The sequence below is a fragment of the Mytilus galloprovincialis genome, chromosome 7, assembly GCF_965363235.1.
Source record: "Mytilus galloprovincialis chromosome 7, xbMytGall1.hap1.1, whole genome shotgun sequence".
Classification (NCBI taxonomy): domain Eukaryota; kingdom Metazoa; phylum Mollusca; class Bivalvia; order Mytilida; family Mytilidae; genus Mytilus; species Mytilus galloprovincialis.
This window is the reverse complement of record NC_134844.1, coordinates 11,448,697-11,472,803: the sequence shown is the minus strand read 5'-3', so window position 1 is coordinate 11,472,803 and position 24,107 is coordinate 11,448,697. Positions and strand designations below refer to the sequence as shown.

The 24,107-nt window shown below is 34.3% G+C and overlaps 2 protein-coding genes across 4 annotated transcripts in view; one reads left to right on the top strand and one right to left on the bottom strand.

Moving 5' to 3' along the window:
- LOC143082305 (uncharacterized) overlaps nucleotides 1–22,538 on the bottom strand; it is an 85,419-nt gene extending 62,881 nt beyond the window's left edge. The window contains exon 1 of one of the 2 annotated variants that reach the window (XM_076257932.1): nucleotides 22,452–22,538. The gene's annotated coding sequence lies outside the window, so the exon portion shown is untranslated. Of the gene's footprint in view, nucleotides 1–17,547; nucleotides 17,802–22,451 lie in introns of those variants that run through there. The other variant, XM_076257929.1, reaches the window with a different exon arrangement.
- LOC143082306 (archaemetzincin-2-like) lies at nucleotides 42–4,832 on the top strand. Of its 2 annotated transcripts, none has more exons than XM_076257936.1 (3): nucleotides 42–101; nucleotides 2,997–3,784; nucleotides 4,524–4,832. In XM_076257936.1, exons 2-3 carry the CDS (start codon nucleotides 3,020–3,022, stop codon nucleotides 4,818–4,820), a joined length of 1,062 nt encoding a protein of 353 aa, XP_076114051.1. In that variant the 5' UTR covers nucleotides 42–101; nucleotides 2,997–3,019; the 3' UTR covers nucleotides 4,821–4,832. The 2 variants fall into 2 exon arrangements, with proteins under 2 accessions (XP_076114051.1, XP_076114052.1); XM_076257937.1 differs by having other exon boundaries at nucleotides 59–160.
- Nucleotides 22,539–24,107: the final 1,569 nt, after the last annotated feature.

Here is a 24,107-nt window from a genome sequence, read left to right as displayed (position 1 = left end):
ATATGAGTTTATCATACGTTTCGTTTTGCTCAAGAATTTGAATTTTATATTCACTATACGGAAGTTTACATGTTGCCAAGTGGCCTGTAAAGAAGATCTGGGTAAAATTTAAAGCTTCTAAATGATAATAATTGATTAAAATCGTCATTACACTAAGCAGGTGACTTGCCTAGCTTCATTTCTCACACATAATTTTGATTCAGCAGAAACATAGCTTTAATTCCTTGATGATTTGACCATACCGCAATCTAACTACAATCCCAACAAAAACGTCAACATTGTGTTCCATATAAATACTAAAAAATGTAAGGGTAGAGGAAGAGGCAGAGGGAGATCTGAAAGTTAGGAATCATGATCAAGTAGATATATGTCTGACCAGCCAATCCAGTCTCCCGACTAGGATCATGCTATGTTTAATATGGTACAGCAGCATTTGCGATCTTACCTCAACCTTACTGCGCTCTCACCATGCTTCTATAATACAACCTGATTGCGCCATGACAATATATTTTTTATATTCTAAAACCATCACCCTTTTTTCAGATCTTAGTGCGATCATGGCCAAGTGGGACTGAAGTATAACTGGACATGACAAAGGTTCCTGTAAAATTTTGATGTCAGAGCCTACTCATAATACACCTTATCACTATTTGTCCGACATTACTAGACATAAAATTTTGACATCATAATACAAATTTTTTGACACAACAAATTATGGGAAAGTGATTGTTGTAAAATGTGAACAGTTCAAGAGGCGTAGATAATCGAGTCAAGTGATGCAGAGTTCCAAAAAGTGATAAGGTCTATCATGTCTATTCTCATAAACTCACTTACAAATTACAGTCTAAATTTTATGCTAAAACAGGCTAACTACCTACACTTGCACCAGCAACAGTTTGCCCCAAAACATATTTGCTGACCCCCATTTGTGTTTTTAATACAAAGCTTTTTTCTATATATATTTTTATCATGAAAATATCACCAAAGCCAAATATTAAATATTTAGGAACTCACATTCTACATGAATGAAGTTACATGTATGTAAGGGTCTGGATAGGTGGTCTGTTATTCTGTAAAAATTTAATTTTCACCCTTTTTTTTCTCTAATCTTCAAAAAATTAGACCACACATTTCTCTAATCTTCATTATTTTTGCCTGTTATTCTCTAATCTTTATTTTTTTAAGGGCATTATTCTTTAATCATTTAACCCCATCCAAACCCTCATATGTAGAATAGCGAAAATGCTGTAAGGACAGTTGTCTCAGTGAGTTGCAACCTCATATAAATCACAATTACATTATTATTTTATTAGAAACTTACATACAAAATTTATCATCTAAGTAAAGCTAAAATTGGGGCAATTATTTATTAAATATAGAAAGACAGTAATCAAAGTGTTAAAGATTAACTGTGCATGCATTTCTAAATTACAATTGCATTCATTCTTTTCATACATACTAGAACACACCCGTGATATCGCGGGTCCGTGACTGAATTAAAGTATATAACTATGCGCAAGCCTTATCTTAGTATTAGTACTGTCATCTGATAAAGTCATGCCAATTATAAGATACACAATTTTCTCTGCTTTCAAATCTTTCTGTTTGAACCCGTCGAACTGCATGGAACTTATCAATTATTGGTAATATTAATTATTTGGAAAACAAAAGGTCCTGGAATGGAGTATTTTTTAATCAACAGCATTGTCCTATATTAGTTATAAATAAAGTTGAATTCTTTGATTCGCTGTTTTACGTCAAGCCCGCTAACAAATTGAAACTTATTTTTAGTCCAGATTTTTAGTATTCGTATTGTTATCTTAGAAAGTCTTACGGATTAAAATACTACAATAGGTAACAATTTGACAATTTAGTAGTGTCAACCCTGTGATTATGACCCGTGTATATAGCATATCAATCCTGAATACACCGTTTGGTGGTGCGCCTGTCAGATGCGGAACGTACAGATAAGGTAATAGGTAACAGGTGATTATACTATTGGTATCGGTATCGTACTCGACCCGGAACTTCCTAATTATTGGCAATATTAATTATGTGGAAAACAAAAGGGCCTGGAGTGGTGTAATTTTTAATCTACACCTTTGTACTATATTAGTTGTATATAAAGTTGAATTCTTTGATTCATCGTTTTTACGTGATGACGGCTGACAAATTGGACCTCGTAATTTTAGTATTATAGATATTCATCTGAATATCACAAACACTAGCCAAATTAAAAAACAATATAAATGTTTGTTTAGATACATTATCATAATTCAAATGTTCTGAGACTTTTCTTTTATCCTTGAGGCACCTTCCCCTGGTATCAACTGCATTCAAGTTAATACCTATGAAGCTTCCTTGTTTATTTTTTGGATACAGGTAGGAAGGAATAAGATATACATTTTACATGCCTATGGTCACAAGGTATCAAACCCAGGTGTAAGCTGCCTTGAGGAAACCATAATACTTTCCTATTTGCTGTTGACACAGGATGAGTCATAGACGTGCTTAACTTTTATTTACTTTTGACTAGTTAAATATGTGTTATTGATCCAACTTATTTGGTACTATGACTGTGTACTATACATACACTCATTGGACAACTAAAATCAAAAAATTATTACCAAGAAACTATGAGCGATTTTTATAAAAAAAAAAAAGATACCAAAAGATAAAGTAATGTCTGAAGTTTTGTTGTTCATTTGGCCATAATTTTCGTAAATTTCATTTTCATTATCTGATGGGTTGAACACAAATGCAAATTTTTATGATCTTAATCTGGTCAAGAATACATAGCAAACTTTTCAAGATTTTTTTTATCTCATTGTTTGTATTGTATTATGAAAATTATTGATGTTGTAATGTTAATGACCTTCAACGAAACGCTTTTTTTTGTCATCTAGGAATTTAATCAGGATATGTATGCACTTTGAATTAGTGAAATGTTACTAATATCTGAATTATCTTGAAATAATTTTAAAATTAAATTTCAGAAACGTCAGACAGATGAAATGCAATGGGTAGTTGGTTTTCCACACAGAGTTCAGAATCAATTTTCCTAATCGGCAAATTAAATGGGAAACCCGCTGATGAAAGGCATTTCTTTAACCTCAGTCAAATATACTTAGATCAAGCTGATGGAAGTGGAGATAACTCTAATATTGATACAGACAAGAACTGTAAAACAATAGACAGTGATTCACTAATATTCAAACCATTACCAAAGAAAAAGAAACTATTTTGCCATCAAACATATGTTCAGTGGAGATCCAGTTTGGATTTAGAATTTTTAAAACATTTATTTGTATCACCAAAAAGAGTTATATATTTAGTGCAGATAAACGACTTCCCAGATTTCGTCAAGAATTTCAGAATAAATTTGCAGTCAAGTTCATACACATTATTTCAATTCATTGAGGAATTTTTAAAGATTTATTACATGGGAATGGATGTGCAATGGTTGGATAAAATCAACTTAGAAAACACGGATTGGAATATTAAAGAAAGGTGCAATAAAGTAACAGAACAGCTTCAGTATTTAGTGACAGATTTCTTTGCTCCTCTACAAAATGTCAACCCCTCTGATGGCTATTGCATTATGGGTATGACATGGACCGATTTATATCCTGAAGAGAAGTATAACTTTGCTTTAGGAGAAGCTTCCTGTAAACATAAGTCAGGTGTATTTAGTTTTGGAAGGTGTCCACCATCAACATTTGACCCTAAAAATCCTAAAGATATAACTGATATCACCTCTGAAATATTGTGGAAATTATTGAAGGTAAGTTTTCATAATACATGTACATATTAATACAGTTTTTTACACAAAAATAGTGCATATATCGCAGGAGATTAAATGCATCCAGTGGAACCAAAAAAACTTTACATTAAAATAAAAAATAAAATATTCTGAAATTCTAAATCAACATAAAAAAGAAGATGTGTTATGATTACCAATGAGACAACTCTCCACAAGAACCCATTGAAATGACACAGAAATAAACAACTATAAGTCACTGTACGGCCTTCAACAAAAAGCAAAGCCCATACCGCATAGTCATCTATAAAGCCCAGAAATGACATATATTAAACAATTCAAATGAGAAAACTAAGGGCCTAATTTATGTACAAAAAATGATTAAAAAACAAAGCAACAAACCATAACCACTGAACTACAGGCTCCTGACTTGGGACAGGCACATACATACTGAATGCAAGTCTCATTGTTTTGTTAAAAAAAATAATTCGGACAAATTTTTGTGATAACAAAGGGAAATAAGGGTATAAGATCATTATACACATTACACATGTGTCTCTTGTTGAAGTCTGCATGCTTAACAATACTTAATTCCCAAGTTGTTGGAAAATTGATGAATTACATAGAAATCACACTTTCTGGAGAAAAAAAACACACAAGAAATGAATGCTTAGGTAAGACACTTTTGTTTGAAAGAAACTATTCTTTAAAATCGGAGTATTCTTAAAACTTTTCATGATGCTCTCATTTTGAAATTTTTCAGGTTTCTAGCCATGAAATAGGACATCTGTTTGGACTTGAACATTGTGAGTTCTTTCTGTGTCACATGAACGAAAGTTTGTCAATGGACGATGCAATGAACCAACCATTGTTTTACTGTCCAGTCTGTTTACACAAAATTCAACATGTATGTCAGTTCAGTGTAGCTGAGAGATACCAGAAGTTAGAAACATTTATATCAGATATACATCAACAATTTCCATCAGAGAAGTGGTCACAGAGTCTCAAATTTCTTAAGAAGTGTAGAGAATTTTTATCAAAAGAAGAAATTGTTCAATAAATGTAAATAAGAGATCCAACTTATTTTCAATTGTTTGTCAAAGGAGGGTTAACAATAATACAAAAATTGTTGACATCCTACAAAATTACTTACCGGTATATGAAGAAAGAAAAAAAGAGTTTAAGGTAGCACTACAGTCAAAATTTTCTGACTCCAACCAACAGTCTTTAGAGATGAATTTCTCCAAAACTGCTCAATGGATTTTTAAAATCTTTAAATCATTATAAAGCTGAAATATTAATTCTTCTTAATCTGTAGATAAATTTATTTTTGGTATGATTAATCTCAAATTATAGCTCCTTAATTGCCAAAAAAGTGGTCTTCCAACTTGGATGAAAATGGCAAATTCAGGTCAAATGGTAGTAAAAATTTGTTTTCATCACTTTAATCAACCATATCCTATTTACAAAACTGTGTCTCAGATTTTTTATATATGCCTCCAGTAAGAAGATATATTGATTTAACTGCTGGACGTGCCAAACCTCATTTTACCTTTCATATTTGGACACCTATAAATTCATTTAGAAACAAAATGTCCAAAAACTGGGACACGATATTGTAGAAAATACTCCCTTTAATCACATATATCAAAGTCAAACCAAAAGGGGTACCCATGAAGTTTCTATTTTCTTTTTTTGCCAACAATAATCATGAAAAATTGTTCTGAGAAATGACCTAAAAACTGATTTTCCCCCTTAGAACCCCTATAAATGCATCATTAATACAAAAGTTCTGACACCATTATTTTATCAATATAACCACACACTTTGTGTCTTTGATGCTCTAATACTGTAAATTTTGAATTATATGTGCACTGACCAACACTAACTTGGCATTTGGCGGGAGTTTGACGTCACAGATTTAACCAACACCTGTGATGTAGTAATTAAATATAGACAAAGTTCGCCTCTATCCAGACAGTCTAAGATAAGAGAATAACTGGAATGACCAGCTGCATACAATCAATATTTAACTTCACTATTATCACTATCAAGAATGATTTTCATTTTTATTTTAAAAACTAAAACAACAAGTCCAACAAGAACAGAGACGTGCCTATTGTACATACATAGAAAAAATGATCCTTGACCTTCCAATAAATGATCCGGACCTAAGTAACAGCAACCAATCAAAACCAAAGAAACTCTTTTCTTATATTAAATCAATCAGAACTGACAATAGTGGAGTTGCTACCCTAAAAAAAGAGGGCCAATTAACAACTGATACAAAACAAAAAGCCAACATTTTAAATGAGCAGTTTCAATCAGTCTTTACAACCGAAACAGCAAATAATATGCCTGATAAAGGGCCAAGTCCCTATCCAGTCATACCATCACTCACAATTACCACACCTGGCATAGAAAAAACTTATACGACCTTCAGCATGGCTTCAGACACTCTAGATCATGTGAAACTCAACTTCTATATTTCATACAAGAACTAGCTTCAAATTCAGACAATAACACCCAAACAGACCTTGTAATTATGGACTTTGCCAAAGCCTTTGACAAAGTCCCACATCAAAGACTCTTATATAAACTACATTTCTACGGTATTCAAAATGTAACACTTAATTGGATCTCTGCATTTTTATCAAACCACACACAAACAGTTGTCCTGGATGGAGAGTCATCAGACATTGCTCCAGTTACTTCTGGTGTCTCACAGGGAACAGTTCTGGGTCCAGTTCTATTCCTGGTATATATTAACGACCTACCAGAATATTTGAAATCCAGTAAACTCAGACTGTTCGCAGACAACAGCATCATATACAAAAGCATCAAATCTAAAGAAGATTGTGATAGCCTTCAGGAAGATCTTGATGCTGCTGCAAAGTGGGAAGAAGACTGGCTGATGGCTTTCCATCCAGACAAATGTACAGCTCTCACTGCCTCAAACAAGAAAAATACCATCACACACGACTACATCCTTCACGGCCACACTCTAGAATCTGTCTCCTCCGCAAAATATCTTGGAGTAACACTGCAATCAGACTTAAAATGGACACAGCATACAAACAACATCATTGGCAGTGCTAATAAAAGCCTAGGCTTTCTAAAAAGAAATCTGAAAACATCCATTACAGACATTAAGTTTCAGGCATATCTAGACCTTGTCCAACCTAAACTAGAATATGCTTGTTCAGTTTGGAATCCTCATACTGCTGAACAATGCAATAAACTTGAGATGGTTCAACGTTGGGCTGCTGGATATGCCTGTAATCGTTATCACAACACCAGTAGCGTTACAGACATGCTCAATACATTAAATTGGCCTACCTTACAACAACGCAGACTTAAAACTAGACTTATAATGTTTTATAAAATTGTTCACCATATTGTCGCTGTACCATCAACATTACTCATACCAACAGACAATAGAACCTGACAATTTCATCCACAAACTTACAGACACCTGGCCCGAGAACACAGTTATTTCGTAGTGCATTTCTTTTAGACAATAAATTCAAATTAAAAAAATCGCACCTGCTCTTTCTCAAAAAGATCTTTACAGTGTAGTGTAGTGTACTACCAGTGAGACAAATAATATCAAAATTATAGAAACTTCTACCAGCTCTAACTCAAAATATTGACAATTCTGTGTTAAGGGGGTGTAAAATTCAGTTAGACAGCTTCAGACGTGATAAAATTTGACCTTTTTGAACTGGACCAAATCACTACTTAACATTAAGATTCAGCACCCAATTTTTTTTAACATGTAATTACATTCCCCTATTATTTTTAATATTAATATTTCATGCATTTAATATCAAGAAATAAATTGTGAAAATGTATCAAATAAAACATGCAAGTTATACACTGTTTACACTAGGGACTATCAACGAAAACCAAAGTAAGATAACTGTGTCCTTGGACCACCTACTTACATTTGTTACAAATATACATTTTTTCCGTATACTTTTACACAATGGAATGTTCTACCTCCAAAGGTAGTACTTTCTCCCACTCTAAATATTTTTGAGAACAGTTGACACCCACTGTTCTCTACAATATAGAACAGTAAACCTAGAAGTTATGTAAATAGTTTTAACCACATATGTCATGTTAGTATTTGTTTATTTTTTGGCACTTTAATTTGTAAATATTTATTAATTATTATCCTACGCATGTGCAGCAGTTAGTTATAATCATCAAAATTCTGATGGATAACTGGATACCATAAGAAGAAGAAGAAAAAAAAGAAATATACTATGAAATTAGCTAGAACATTATAATTATGTAATAAAAGACACAGGGGCGGATGCAGGAATTTTCGAAAGGGGGGGTGCTAACCCAGGGCAAAGGGGGGTGCAGGGGGGGTGCAAAACATATGTCCCGATACAAATGCATTGATCGGCAAAAATAAAGGGGGGGTGCGCACCCCCGGAACCCCCCCCCCCCCTGGATCCGCCACTGAGACATGTTCCAAAAAAAATCAAAAAGACCATCTCTTCCTGAAAATAGACTGTCCCACATGTTTTTGAGTTTTATGAAATTGAAAAATTTCACATAAACTTAAAATTGGTAAAAGTGCCTAAAACTCCTAACAGTAGACAGATTCAGAGACATGTTCTTCTTGTTTGTAGTACCTTAAAAGTTTAAAGTTTGTCAGAGGCTTTCAAAGATACTTTCACTCTTTTATCCTTATACATGTATATATAGTTTAAAATTGAGAAAGGAAATGGGGAATGTGTCAAAGCGACAACAACCCGACCATAGAGCAGACAACAGTCGAAGGCCACCAATGGGTCTTCAATGTAGCGAGAAACTCCCACACCCGTAGGCGTCCTTTAGCTGGCCCCTTAAAAAATATGTATACTAGTACTGTGATAATGGACGTCATACTAAACTCCGAATTATACACAAGAAACTAAAATTAAAAATCATACAAGACTAACAAAGGCCAGAGGCTCCTGACTTGGGACAGGCGCAAAATTGTGGCGGGGTTAAACATGTTTATGAGATCTCAACCCTCCCCCTATACCTCTAGCCAAAGTAGAAAAGTAAACGCATAACAATACGCACATTAAAATTCAGTTCAAGAAGTCCGAGTCCGATGTCAGAAGATGTAACAAAAGAAAATAAATAAAATGACAATAATACAAAAATAACAACAGACTACTAGCAGTTAATTAACTTGTGTCTGATCCTTTTGTCATTTTGAACAATAAAATATGTTTAAACTAAACTAAACTAGTTAACTGACATGCCAGCTCCAGACCTCAATTAAAATGATTGAAAGATTATGTCTTCATCCTATGAATATCAGGCACAATCCCTCGGTTAGGGGTTTAGTATCATACTTTCATCAATATATGAGAAGAACATACAGCCCGTGTCATGCCAACAACTGTTTTTTAAATAAATGTGTTTAGTTCCGATGCAAAGACCCTATAAGTGAATCAATATTAAAACCAAAATATGCAATCTTTAATTACCTGACAACAGTATCGTAACTATATCCCTTCTTAATAAGTCTGTTTAAAGGTTTTGTAAGCTTTTGTTGTTCATTTTGGATAGATTTTTTCCCTTTTGATTTTCTCCTTTCTAATAACTCTCCCTTTTTCTCTTCAAAGTTATATAAATTACTTTTGTTGCAATACACATGATACAATGAGATAAGACCACACTATTTATCTTGTGGTCAGTGATTAACAGTTGGAAACTGGCATCAACAGATGATTGACATATTGGCCCCTCCTAAATGTCTATATATTTAGATGAATTACCATGTGCTTTTATTTATTAAAGTTCATTACCAATTTACTCCCTGTCAGGGGCGTAGCTAGAATGAAACGATGTGCAAGCATATACTGGCGAGCGAAGCGAGGCGAAAAATTTTGGGACCCTTTTATGCAGAAAATGTTTTTTTTTTTCGGGTTTGGGTCATAGGACGGTAAATTGAGAAGCTACATGTACATAGGACTTATACATAATTCATGAATGCAAAAGTATTCAAAAATCTTCTGAATAGAACATTTAAATAGAATAAATCATGGTTAATTGAATACATAAACAACACTTTTTTGTGTTATTGAATTTTCTACAAATTGTCAAAAATCTGCCCTTTGTGTCTTAGCAGAAACGAACTTCTTTATACTTTGTCAATATTCACACAAGAATCCCGATGAATATGCAGCAATGCTAGAGATGCTAAACCGTCGTTGTTCGTTGTTATTTAATCGTACATATGTTTTCAACAGACGTAGTACATTGAACGATCTCTCTGCGGTAGCACCCGCGAGATGTAATCCAGCGTGTTCGCCATCGAGCTACCTCCCGATTGAATCTGTCAAAATTACAAGACAAGTCAGTTTCGTATGTCTCAAACAATGCTGCGATTTGTTCGTTTGTTGTATTTCCTACAACACGAGATGTGCGCAAAGCAGTGATTTTTCTGACTGATATCAGACGCAACTCCAGGTCCTTAAATTATTATGTACCTATGTACATGCAGCTTCTCAATTAACCGTCCTATAGCCAAAACCCGAAAATTAACCATTTTCCGTTACCACGATTTCACGAGAAATACAAGAAAAAACATTATTTCCCTAAACCAAACTGATATATACCGAGAAAAAGACTTTTTATGGTGTTATGCTACGTTTTATACTGTTATACTACTTTTAACAATTATATTAAAGAATATTAATTAAAGATATTACTCGTAAATTATCATGTGGTCTATGGACGCAGAATACAATGAGATAATCCAAGACTGTTTTTGCGTGTTTGCAGGGTGATTGGCTTTGGTAGTCACTTCGCATCGGCATATTTAACGATATCGAAGGGTTCTGATAAATCTAATGGCCGATTAGTACATCTCATTTCAAACAGATAAACCGTACTCTGTAAAATGTTCTCCGAAACTACAAGAGTATAACAAATTACAATCTTGTAATAGATTCAAGTCCGTTTTTGTCATCTGCAATAAAACTGTAATTTTGAAACCAAATGCCGTTATTTAATGACATTACATCATTTGAATACTCGTATGTGTATCCTTAAATTTTTTAATTTATAAATTTTTATTTGCAATTTTTTTTTTTTGCATGCCGAATTGATGTGCACGCAACTGCGTGTTGGCGTATAGGCAGCTACGCGCCTGCCTGTTATGATATGATAATGGCTTTGGGATTTTTACAAACTGTGCAGAATAATATTTACTTCAAAATTATGTGATAAAAAAAATATCTTAAAAAAATCACTGTTAGACTACTAGTGCTACCTTAATATAGAAATATTGAGATGTTGTATCATTGCCAATAAAGACAATGACTATCTACCAAAGTTAAAAGGAAGTAGATGTTAGTAATTCTAATGCAACAACGTTTGTAACGTTCATTTTGATTGGATAACGTCACTTTCTTACATGGCATCAATTGACAATTGATGCTATGGGACGTACGCGCAAGCGCAGACGGCATATAACAGATTTTAAATACATGTTTTAACTTTGTTTTCTGTCAGTTTCATTAGAATGGAGATAACAATATTGTATTTTAAGCTCCGACGGCATCAATTTGGGATTTGATGGTCGCAAATACCCGTTTACTGTCTCCGCTAACGCGTCGCCAGTAAACTTAATTTGGGACCATCAAATCCCCAATTGATGCCGTCGGAGCTTAAAATACAATACAGTTATCTCCTAATTATATGCAACAATGAAAAACTGTGAAGGCAGCTATAAAAGGCCCTGCTGACATGAAGATATGAAACAATTCAAATGAGAAAACTAACAGCCTAATAACAAAAAAATCTTGGAAAAACAAATATGAAGGACATGTACCAACTACATGTTTATAGTATTCTTTTCAGTTTTTTGTTAGTACAATACAATACAATCATACTGTTGTCAATTAAAGATGCCCCAAAGGGAAGGATAATTCAGAACTAACAGCAGATAAAACTAGATGTGTCAAAGCGACACGAATGGCCCCGTCCCAAAAAGTTGAAAAATTTGCAATTTCAATATAAACACATGTGGACACAAACATGATGGTAGCCTCACATATCAAAAATCAGCTCAAAATCTGGAGGGGAATAGAGAAAAAATCCTTATAACTGTGATTTTCAATAATTTATCAAAAATCCAAAGCCCGTAATTTCGGCAAAATTTAGTGGAGCAGAACGAAACTTAAAGTTGATCTATAACACATCTTGGTTAACTCACATGCCAAAAATCATCACAATATCTGAAAGTGTTTAGAAATAAACTCTGTATAATGGTTTGTTGCAGAATGTAAAATTACAGAATTTCAGTATCACCGACAAGGGTAAAACTATATGGCACCAACAACTTCGTTGTGGGGCCATAAAAAGGATAAACAATTATACTAGGAGGGCATTTGCCCTGTTGTTCAGATCAGAGAAACCTGTTTTGTAGTATCTAACTTCTGGTAACCAGTAGGCTGTAATATGCAATTAAAGTATGTTCAATTTTTCAGCACAAGTCAGGATAATGTATAATTTTCGACACGAAATGACTGCCACTTTAATTAAACTTACAACAAAGAAGACAATAACACTTGAAATTGAAGAGTTTAATTAACATAGTAAGCAAAGGGGATATGAATTAATGGTTTTATTGTCGAGCCTGCAACTTTTGTTGCAGAAAGCTCGACATAGGGATAGTGATCCGGCAGCGGCGGCGGCGTTAGCTAACTTCTTAAAGGGTTTATATTTTACAAGGTGAAAGACCTGGATGCTTCATACTTTGTATATAGATGCCTCATGTTACGAAGTTTCCGTCAGTCACATGTCCAATGTCCTTGACCTCATTTTCATGGTTCAGTGACCACTTGAAAAAAAAGTTCAAAATTTTTGTAATGTTGAATTCTCTCTAATTATAAGTAATAGGATAACTTTATTTGGTATGTGCGTACCTTGCAAGGTCCTCATGCCCATCGGACAGTTTTCACTTGACCTCGACCTCATTTCATGGATCAGTGAACAAGGTTAAGTTTTGGTGGTCAAGTCCATATCTCAGATACTATAAGTAATAGGGCTAGTATATTTGGTGTATGGAAGGACTGGAAGGTGTACATGTCCAACTGGCAGGTGTCATCTGACCTTGACCTCATTTTCATGGTTCAGTGGTTAAAGTTAAGTTTTTGTGTTTTGGTCTGTTTTTCTCATACTTTATGCAATAGGTCTACAATATTTGTTGTATGGAAATATATTATGATATGTCAGTCCTGCAGGTTTTATTTGAACATGACCTCAATTGCACGGTTCATTTCACTGTGTTAAGTTTTTGTGTTTTGGTCTATTTATCTTAAACTATAAGTAATAGGTCAACTATATTTGTTGTATGGAAGCTTTGTTAGCAGTACATGTCTGCCTGGCATGGTTCATCTGACCTTACCTCATTTTCATGGTTCAGTGGTCATTGTTGAGCTATCTTGGTTAATGTTAAGTTTATGTGACAGTTGTAATAAAGCTTTATACTTACGACTATCAACATAATATCAACAAGAAGTAATTGTAACAGGATGCTGTTACGAAGTCTCCCAAACAAAGCTCCCATAACTCGCCATTCATATGGTCCCATGTTCATTTGATTTGATTTTTTGTCCCATACAAGAATATATATGGTTTAGGGGTGGGGACATTGATCGTTTACAAGTTTTCAAACAAGAGGGGGTGGGGTGACCCCCTTGGGACTTCCCTTCTATATCATTTCATTTGTTTTATTGTCCCTTACAAGAATATATATGGTTTAGGGGTGGGGATCTGGACTGTTTACAAGATAATAGCACATTCTCAAATTGAACAGGGTGGGGGCGACCCCCAGGAACTTCCCTTTAATTTCATTTGATTAGCCTTATTGTCCCATACAAGAATATATATGGTTTAGGGGTGGGGATGTTGACCCTTTACAAATTTTCAAACAAGAGGGGGTGGGGTAACCCCCTAGGGACTTCCCTTTTATTTCATTTTATTTGTTTTATTGTCCCTTACAAGAATATATATGGTTTAGTGGTGGGGATGTTGACCGTTTACAAGTTTACAAACAAGACGGGGTGGGGTGACCACCTCGGGACTTTTCTTTTATTTCATTTCATTTGTTTTATTGTCCCCTACAAGATTATATATGGTTTAGGGGTGGGGATGTTGACCGTTTACAAGTTTTCAAACAAGAGGGGGTGGGGTGACTCCCTTGGGACTTCCCTTTTATTTCATTTCATTTGTTTTATTGTCCCCTACAAGAATATATATGGTTTAGGGGTGGGGATCTGGACCGTTTACAAGATAATAGTACATTCTTAAATTGAACAGGGTGGGGGTGACCCCCAGGAACTTCCATTTAATTTCATTTGATTAGTTTTATTGTCCCATACAAGAATAGATATGGTTTAGGGGTGGGGATGTTGACCGTTTACAAGTTTTCAAACAAGAGGGGGTGGGGTGAGCCCCTAGGGACATCACTTTTATTTCATTTCATTTGTTTTATTGTCCCCTACAAGAATATATATGGTTTAGGGGTGGGGATCTGGACTGTTTACAAGATAATAGCACATTCTCAAATTGAACGGGTGGGGATGACCCCCGGGGACTTCCTTTTAATTTCATTTGATTTGTTTTATCGTCCCATTCAAGAATATATATGGTTTAGGGGTGGGAATCTGGACCGTTTACAAGATAAAAGCATATTCTCAAATTGAAGGGGGTGGGGATGACCCCCCAGGGACTCCTCCTATATTTCATGTGATTTGTTTTATTGTCCTATAATCATTTCTGAAGACTGCATGTATCTATCACTTACAGTTTTCAAGTTATATTCATTTGAAAATTTTAAAAAATAAAATCCCATAGGGTTCTATAGTAAACCCCTCCCTCCTTTCTACCCCCCAAAATACCCCTTAATAGACCCCAATGCACAAACGAAACATTGATGGCTCACCTAGACATGCTAGTCTAACATATTGTAAAATCCTAAGTAAATCTGACAAGCCGTTTAGGAGAACCGCTGCGGACAAGTTCATTTTTAAAGTGGCGGAAGAAGAGGAAGAAGCGGAAGAATAATAAAAATAACTAGATTTGCCATTGCAAGCAATAGCGGATGGCACCCTTCCCCTATTGCCAGGTGAGCGGAAGCCATGGTAACGGCGGCCATTTTAGAAATTCCAAACTCAAAAGTCAAGTCTACATTAGCTAAGCAACATTTGTTATAAGTTTCAATAAATTTGAAGCATTTTGAAGTTTTTCGTATTTTTGCTGTTTCCATGGTAATGGCGGCCATTTTGAACATTCCAAAGTCAAACCCCCGCTGCAATTTTTTCCCTCCATAATCATATACAATCATATGCCATTTAATGTCTCTAGAATAAATTAAACATTGATGTTCTAGAATGTTCTGTGAAAATTCAAAGTTTTGACCTTTTTGCATTGTTTCCATGGTAACAACAGCGATTTTGGAAATTCCAACGCCAAATTCCACATCTTTTAATGTTGCTCATCGTTACTGTGAAGTTTCATTAAGTTTGGAACATTTTGAGATTTTTGAATTTTTTAGAGTAGTTTCCATGGCAACATAGTAGTTCCAATGAGTGCCAAAATCATCCAAAACTAGTATTTGGCCGGCACCTACATTGTATCAAAATATAATGATTCTGAGTTAAATAGTATCCGAATAGTTTACCAAAACAAAAAACTGGATTTTTTCACATTTGTTCAGTTTCCATGGTAACGGCGGCCATTTTTTACCATTCCAATGTCTCTTGCACAACTTAACATGGCGGTTCATATTATGGTATAGTTCCATCAACATTGGTCTGACCAATTCTGAGAAATAGCATGGACAAAATGTGTGGAAGAATAAAAATAATAAAAACTAGATTTGTAATTGCTAGCAATAACGGATGGCACCCTTCCCCTCATTGCCAGGTGAGCGGCAGCCATTTTGAAAATTCCAAAGTCGAAGAATGCATTTACAGATGTCTAGTAACATTTTTGCAAAATTTCATTAAGTTTGAAGCATTTTGAAATTTTTGATATTTTTGATGTTTCCATGGTTACGGCGTTTATTTTGAAAATTCCAACTTCAAAATGCAACTCCGCACATGTCAGTCACTATTCCTGTTAAGTTTCATCCAGTTTGCAGCACTTTATTTTTTTTGGAAATTTTGAACATTTGTGCTGCAACCATGGTTACAGTAGATAATTCCAAAATTCTAAAAGCGAACATCTCATTGCCACATGTCATGTTATATATCAATACAGTTTCATTTACTTTGGTGCAATACTCTCTGAGAAAATGCTGATTTTATGCATTTTTCCATAGGGTCAATGCAAAACTTGGCCCCAGTTTCCATGACAACGGCGGCCATTTTGAACTATCCAAATATTGTCTTGACATCTTGGCATACTGGAGAACATTTTCATAAAGTTTCATCCAGTTGGATCTTATAACGAAAGAGTTAGAATTTTTGATATTTAAGCTGTTTCCATGGTAACGGCAGCCATTTTGAAAATTCCAAAGTCAAACTGGAAATCAGCACATGCCAGTCAACATTCCTGTGGAGTTTCTTCCAGTTTGGAACACTTTGATTTTTTTCGCATTTATGCTGTTTCCATGGAAACGGCGGCCATCTTTTACCATTCCATACCAAGGTGCACAACTTTACATGGGGGTCCTCCTTATAGTAAAGTTCCATCAACATTGGTCCATTGGATTCCGAGAAACACGACGGACAAAATGTGTGGAAGAAGAAAAAGAAAAATAAGACTAGATTTGCGATTGCAAGCAATAGCGGATGGCACCCTTCCCCTATTGCCAGGTGAGCGGCAGCCATTTTGAAAGTTCAAATGTCAAAGACCGCATTTACAGATGTCTATTCACATTGTCGTAAAGTTTCATCAATTTTGGAGCATTTTGAAATTTTTGAAATTTCCATGGTAACGGCGGCCATTTTGGAAATTCCAAACTCAAAAGTCAAGTCTACATTAGCTAAGCAACATTTGTTATAAGTTTCAATAAATTTGAAGCATTTTGAAGTTTTTCGTATTTTTGCTGTTTCCATGGTAACGGCGGCCATTTTAACAATTCCAAAGTCAACCTGCTGCTGCAATTTGTTCTCACCATAATTATATACCATAATTTAACATAAAATGTCTCTAGAATAAATTTAACATTGATGTTCTGGAATGTTCTATGTTAAACATTTCTCCTGTTTCCATGGCAATGACAGCCATTTCGGAATTTCTAAGTATTGTTGGTACCTTGGGGCCCCACCACCAACATTTTCACAAAGTTTCATTAGGTTGGCTATTATAACGAAAGAGTTAGAATTTTGATTTTCTTTTACATTTTTTTAGTTTCCATGGTAACCGCGGCCATCTTGCACATTCCAAAGTCAGGTGCACAACTTCACATGGTGGACAACATTATAGCATAGTTCCATCAAGATTGGTCCATCCAATTCCGAGAACTGTCTTGGACAAAAAGTGTGGAAGAATAAAAATAATAAAAATAATAAGAAAAAAAAGAAACGAACAATAACAATATGTCACCCCAACTCCGTTGAGGGTGCCATAAAAAAAAAGAAACGTAGAATAACAATATGTCACCCCAACTCCGTTGAGGGTGCCATAATAAGAACTGACCAAAAACAATAAGTCTCCAAACTTTGTTTGGGAGACTTAATGATTAGTAAAGAAGGCGAGACATTTCAGTGTGTGCACTCTTGTACCTAAAGAGATATTAATTCTCCATGAGTTTTTACCTCTGTTTTAATCGCTTCTTCATACAGTCTTAGCCTTGCTGTCTTTTATTGATGTTGTTCAGATTGCTGTTGTAGTTGTTGTGGTTCAAGACGCTGTTGTAGTTGTTGTGGTTCAAGACACTGCTGTAGTTGTTGTGCTTCAAGACATTCAAGACGCTGTTGTAGTTGTTGTGGTTCAAGACGCTGTTATAGTTGTTGTGGTTCAAGACGCTGTTATAGTTATTGTGGTTCAAGACACTGTTGTTGTTGTTCAAGACGCTGTTGTTTAGAATGCTGTTGGATTTCAGGCTTCTGTTGTGGATTTTCAAGCTGTTGTTGTTGTTGGGGTGGAATTCATGGTGGACTACTCTGGAAAAAATATAAATCCCATTCATGCCAATGATACAACAGACTGTCATTTGAACAATTAATACTGCAATGTATTTAACAGACTTAGTAAAAGAATTCAGTCTGGTGGAGTAAAATATATTTATAGATTATCTCATCACTTGGCATCTGGTCTTTCCTTCACTTGTACAAAAATCTTCTTCTCTGAAACAACTGGACCAAATAAATAGTTACTTTACCTGGTCACAAGAAAATAAAATAAATAGAAATGATATTTGTAAAGCAGACTTTGTTCTATTAAAGTGGACATTAGCTGTATGATTCTCTGGATGAAACTTACACATTGACATCTGGCAAATTGATATCCTACTGCCTTTTCTGCTGCTTCTGTCCTGCCGTTACCTACACCAAGACTAAAGTGGTCTTTTCCTGGTGTATGGAGCACTATAGCAGCATTCTTATTTTACTTGTATGAAGAAGCGATTAAAACAGGTAAAAACTCATGGAGAATTTAAAATATGTCTTTAGGTACAAGAGTGCACACACTGAAATGTCTCGCCTTCTTTACTAATCATTGATATTATGTTGATAGTCGTAAGTATAAAGTATGAAGGCATAAGTTAGGCAACTTCATGTGGTAATGGACTGAAAAATTAAGTTAGTGAGGAAAGAAAAATTAATTGTAGTTTTCAAAGTTATAAAGGGGAATAACTCTAGATTGGTCGTTTACTAGCTGGCCAAATTCAAACTCTCTGTGGGAGTTTTGGTTTTTATCAGTGTATGAGTTTCATATATTTTTTTAAAGAATAAACTGGAAATAGAGTGCAGAATGAAATAATAAGGACAGAAGGATGGTCAAGAGGCCATTAAATTAGCATACTCCTTGAAACCTTGTTGCCTTGGAAATTATAGCAACAGCATAAACAAGTACAATTGCAGGGGCAGATCCAGCCATTTTAAAAAAGGGAGTTCCAACTATATGTCCCCATTCAAATGCATTGATCGTCCAAAAAAAAGGGGGGTTCCAACCCCCTGAAACACTGCTGGATCTGCCACTGAAATGATATAGAATAATCATGCCAACATTATTTTCAGTCTTATTGTTTGTCAACAAATGTTTTATATGCTATCTATTTGAAATTATTTTTTCTTTCTTTTGATTATAGGCTTTACTGCAGAATTTTTGAAAGAATATATTATAAGAGTATACTGAGACTGGGCCTACTGTACATATAGAAGTAAATATGATATAATAAAAACTGGTTTAAAAGTTTTTTTCTTTGTTTTATATTGATTCATATTTAAGGTTGCTTTTATTAATGTCCATGCAGTTGCACATATTCCTGCATTATTAAGATGTGTTTAAAGTAGAACTGTTCAAATTAAACAGAAGTTGTAAGATATGTGTAGATGAATTTAACACTATAATCATGATAATTAAATGTTTGAAACATTTTCTTTATAATTTAAAAAGCAAGAGTTATTCCTCTTTAAACCATATTTTGTACTGAAATGAAATAATGGCCTTATTCTGCATCATCATAAGTTTATATTGGATTAAGGATCATGACAAAAAGTTTAAAAATTTATTTCATTTGCATTGTATATTGTTTGAAAATTTTTCCAATTTCTTTAAAACATTGAAAGAAGACTTTAGCAGCTAATGTACCCATAAAATTATAAAATAAACAGTTTTGATGATGTTTTTCCTTTTTCTGTTCTATGTCTTTGAAAAATCAGCCTATAGCCTTGAAATATTTTAGTTCATTAGTTTATCAAAATTATATATCACCTTTCATTTTTCACTATAATTAAGTATGTATCTTTATTGAATCAAAATATTAACCCCAGCCTTACTTCAATCGGAAAACAAAAGATAGTTCTGGGTTTCAAGATATGACCATGTTATTTTAATGCCATGATAAAAAAAAAGTTATCAAATTTAAAAAAAATAATATTTTGAATAATCAGTTTGACTGACAATAAATGATGATAAAGGGGTTTTAATCACCTTGCAAAAAATTATTAGGTTCTTGCACAGTCATGGGTAAAAAAAATACAAAAAGATTATCTACTTTTTACCTATATCTAAGGTGTCAAAATTACCTGGTGATATACTATACTGAGTGCCAATGAAAACGCAACACTTGGTTTTTCAAAAATAAAATTTATATTAGAAATGATAATCTTTCCAAATAAATTGTTCTTGAAAATTTACAATTTTAACAATAGATCGATATCAAACAAAAATGTTTCATTGTCATCTTTCGAGCGAAATAGATAAACGAAAAATCCAATGTCGAATCATCAACTCACAGTTCTAACAAAAAATGTAACAACTCCGTGGTGCAGCGCAATCTAGACAGCGCCGTGGAATTGATCATCCCGGACGTTTAATGTGATCCGGAGGAATGTTATTCCACTTGTCTCGCAAAGCAAACTCAAGCTGACTTTATGATAATGGTGGTTGTTTTCATCGTCTAAACCATGTCAAATCTGATGCAAAATTTGCTTGATCGGACCAAAATCTGGCGAAAAGCATGAATTTTTACTCAGCTGTTTATTGCAGTTTCTTAACAAAAAGGGCGGGAAAATTCATGACATTAGCCAAGCTTTAAATGACAAAATCGTGAAAATGGTGCGTATGTTGAAAAGCGGTGAACTCGGTTTATGTCCGTTCAAAATTACCCTTACTACGCATTTGTTCCAAAAATCACTCAACCGTAAAGTTGTCGACAATTGTCTTAAAAGTCATTTTCAACCAACTATACAAAGTTCTAATATAAATAAAATAAAAATTATAAGATTTTTTTGAAAAACAAAAGTGTTGCGTTTTCATTGGCACTCAGTATATTATATTTCCTGTTATAAAATGGAAAGTAGTGAACAGTTGTTAATTAAGTTCACCTGTAATTTTGACACCTGAACTAAGGACCTGACTTAGTCATTAGTATTTTGACAGAAGAAATGACCACATGTAATATCTGGTAAGTAGAATGCATTTTACAAATTGTTTAAATTATGATGAGACTAAGTTTTACCAGAGACATATATAATTGCATATTAACTTAAAAAAAGGGCTCATGTAATTTCAGTTTTAGGCATTTGACTTAGGTAAATGGATAGAAAGGCCCAGGCAAAAAAAAATTTGTATAACGCTTAATAGTTTACAAGGTAGAAGAACTGGAATCCTGGATGCTTCAAACCTTGAATCACAAAAAGGGGGGGGGGGGGTGTCTTTAGACTCATTTTCATGGGTCAGCTGCTGCTTTGGATGTGAATAACTAACTCATTATGAGTCAAAGGATAAATATATTTGGTCTATGGGTTCCTTGCAACGTCTACATGACAAGAAAGGGTTCACCTGACCTCCAGTTTATGTCATGGATCTGTGTCACTTCTGTCCATTTGTCAGATATTATAAGCAGGTCTGGTGCATGGGATAATTGTAAGTGGTACATGTCTGACTGACATTATTTATTTGATATTGTCATGGATCTTCAAATAAATGAACTTTCAAGACTTGATTGAAATTCAAGTGAATATAATACTTGTAGTTATGGAGACTCGAGGGTAAAAATTTCAGAAAAAAGAAAAAAAAATCATTACAAATTTCAATAATTAAACTATTGAAATTGTTAGTTTATGATATGGTACAGAATACAACCAAAAAAAAAATGATTCATTTAAGCCCCAGATGACTTCTGAAATGTTTATATCATTGAAAAAGCTCCAAATTCTGTCCATTTGTCAGATATTATAAGCAGGTCTGGTGCATGGGATAATTGTAAGTGGTACATGTCTGACTGACATTATTTATTATATATTATTAATATTAAGAATAACTTTCAAACTGGAATTTTTTTTTAAACATTGAAATAATAAAAGAACTTTCTGTTTATAATTTGTATAGGTCTGTTTAATTTCATGTCATATAGATTATGAAATGTATAAAACCATAGTTATATACCTGTATAAAAATAATGAGTGTGTCCAATAGGTCAACTAAGTGGTTCTTCCTTGATGCTCCCTTTTATCACTTCACACACATGTTTAAAATTCCTATCTTCACCTGTAGAGAGTCAGCCATTTTAAAAAGGGGGTTCCCAACCCAGGATAAAAGGGGGGGTCAACCATATGTTCACATTCAAATGCATTGTTCGTTCAAAAAAAGTGGGGGTGACCCTCTCACAACACTCCCCCTCCCTGCCACTGTTTTAACCCCTCTTTTTGGTTAGGTTTAAATTATTTTTAAGGTTGCATTAATATGAATTTTAATCAATTGAACTATTGATTTGCAAGCTAATAATACATCAAATTTTGTGCTACAGCTACATCATAAATTCATCTTTTAAAACAAATATGAGTTAGATGACACATAATTATCAAACTTTCCATCCTCATCAAATGGTAAAAACCTGCAGATATGACTTGTTTTTATTTTAATTTTTATCTTTAGACATTTTTCCTCTGACTTAGTACCAATATCTACATATATATATTTATTGATTTAAAGTTCCTGGGAAATCTGTAACATTGTGACAGAATATAAAAATGATATCAAAGTTTGTACTTACCTTCATGGGAATTGACTTCTTTTCTTTGAAGAATGTAAATCTAAAAGTTCCTGGAATCACCACTGTAATGGGAATCACTGTACTAACAACACTGTAATGGGAACCACTGTAATGGGAAACCACACTGTAATGGGAATCAACAATGTAATGGGATTCACTGCAATGGAATTAATCACTGTAATAGGAATCACCACTACAATGCAGTCAACACTGTAATGGGAACCACTGTAATGGGAAACAACACTGTAATGGGAATCACTGTGATGGGAATCACTGTGATGGGAATCAACACTGTAATGGGAATCATAGTAATGAAATTAATCACTGTAATATGATTCACCACTACAATGCAGTCATCACTGTAACGGGAATCACTGTCATAGGAATCACCACTGCAATGCAGTCAACACTGTAACGGGAATCACTGTAATCATTAATGGGAATCACTGTAATAGGAATCACCACTGCAATGCAGTCAACACTGTAATGGGAATCACTGTGATGGGAATCACTGTGATGGGAATCAACACTGTAATGGGAATCATAGTAATGAAATTAATCACTGTAATATGATTCACCACTACAATGCAGTCATCACTGTAACGGGAATCACTGTCATAGGAATCACCACTGCAATGCAGTCAACACTGTAACGGGAATCACTGTAATCATTAATGGGAATCACTGTAATAGGAATCACCACTGCAATGCAGTCAACACTGTAAAGGGAATCACTGTAATGGGAATCACTGTAATAGGAATCACCACTGTAATGGGTATCACCACCTGTAACGAGAATCCCTGTAATTGGAATCACTGTTATAGGAATAACCACTGCAAGCAATGCAGTCAACACTGTAATTGGAATCACCACCTGTAATGGGAACCACTGTAATGGGAATCACTGTAATGGAATCTCAACTGCATTGGTAATCACCTCTGAAATGTAAAAAGAAAAGATATATAAATAATTCATGAATAAATGCAACGTTAACAAACCAATAACAAAATATTGAATAATAACAGAAATCTTTAAATTGTTTTCTATTAGGATAAGTAAATTATAATACAAATAGCAATGGAAATTGCGACTACCCATAGACAGTTGCAGAAAAAATGTTCAATTGACAAATTTTAACCAAACAATTTCATCATGCATCTGTGCAATCGGTACTAATCGATATATAACACATTGATTGCATTTTGTTTTGAAAATAAGAAAAGGTCCTTCAGATCTTGGAATTTATATTCATTTCAACATGTTCAACAAAAAATGACATAATGTATAAATCTAATAAATCTAAAGGCATAATGCTACTATCAGGAGGATAAACATATAGACTTAGTTAACGCATGAAGTTCAGTGGCGGATCCAGAAATTTTCATAAGTGGGGGCCCACTGACTGACCTAAGAGGGGGCCCGCTCCAGTCACGCTTCAGTGATTCCCTATATAAGCAACCAAATTTTTTCCCAAAAAGGGGGGGCCCGGGCCCCCTGGGCCCCCCCTCTAAATCCGCCTCTGAAGTTTTACCTATATGATAATTGTGATATTTTGTTTTTCACCTGCTTAAATTATGAAAACATACATGTGGACATAAGGTTTACATTTTTATGCCCCACCTACGATAGTAGAGGGGCATTATGTTTTCTGGTCT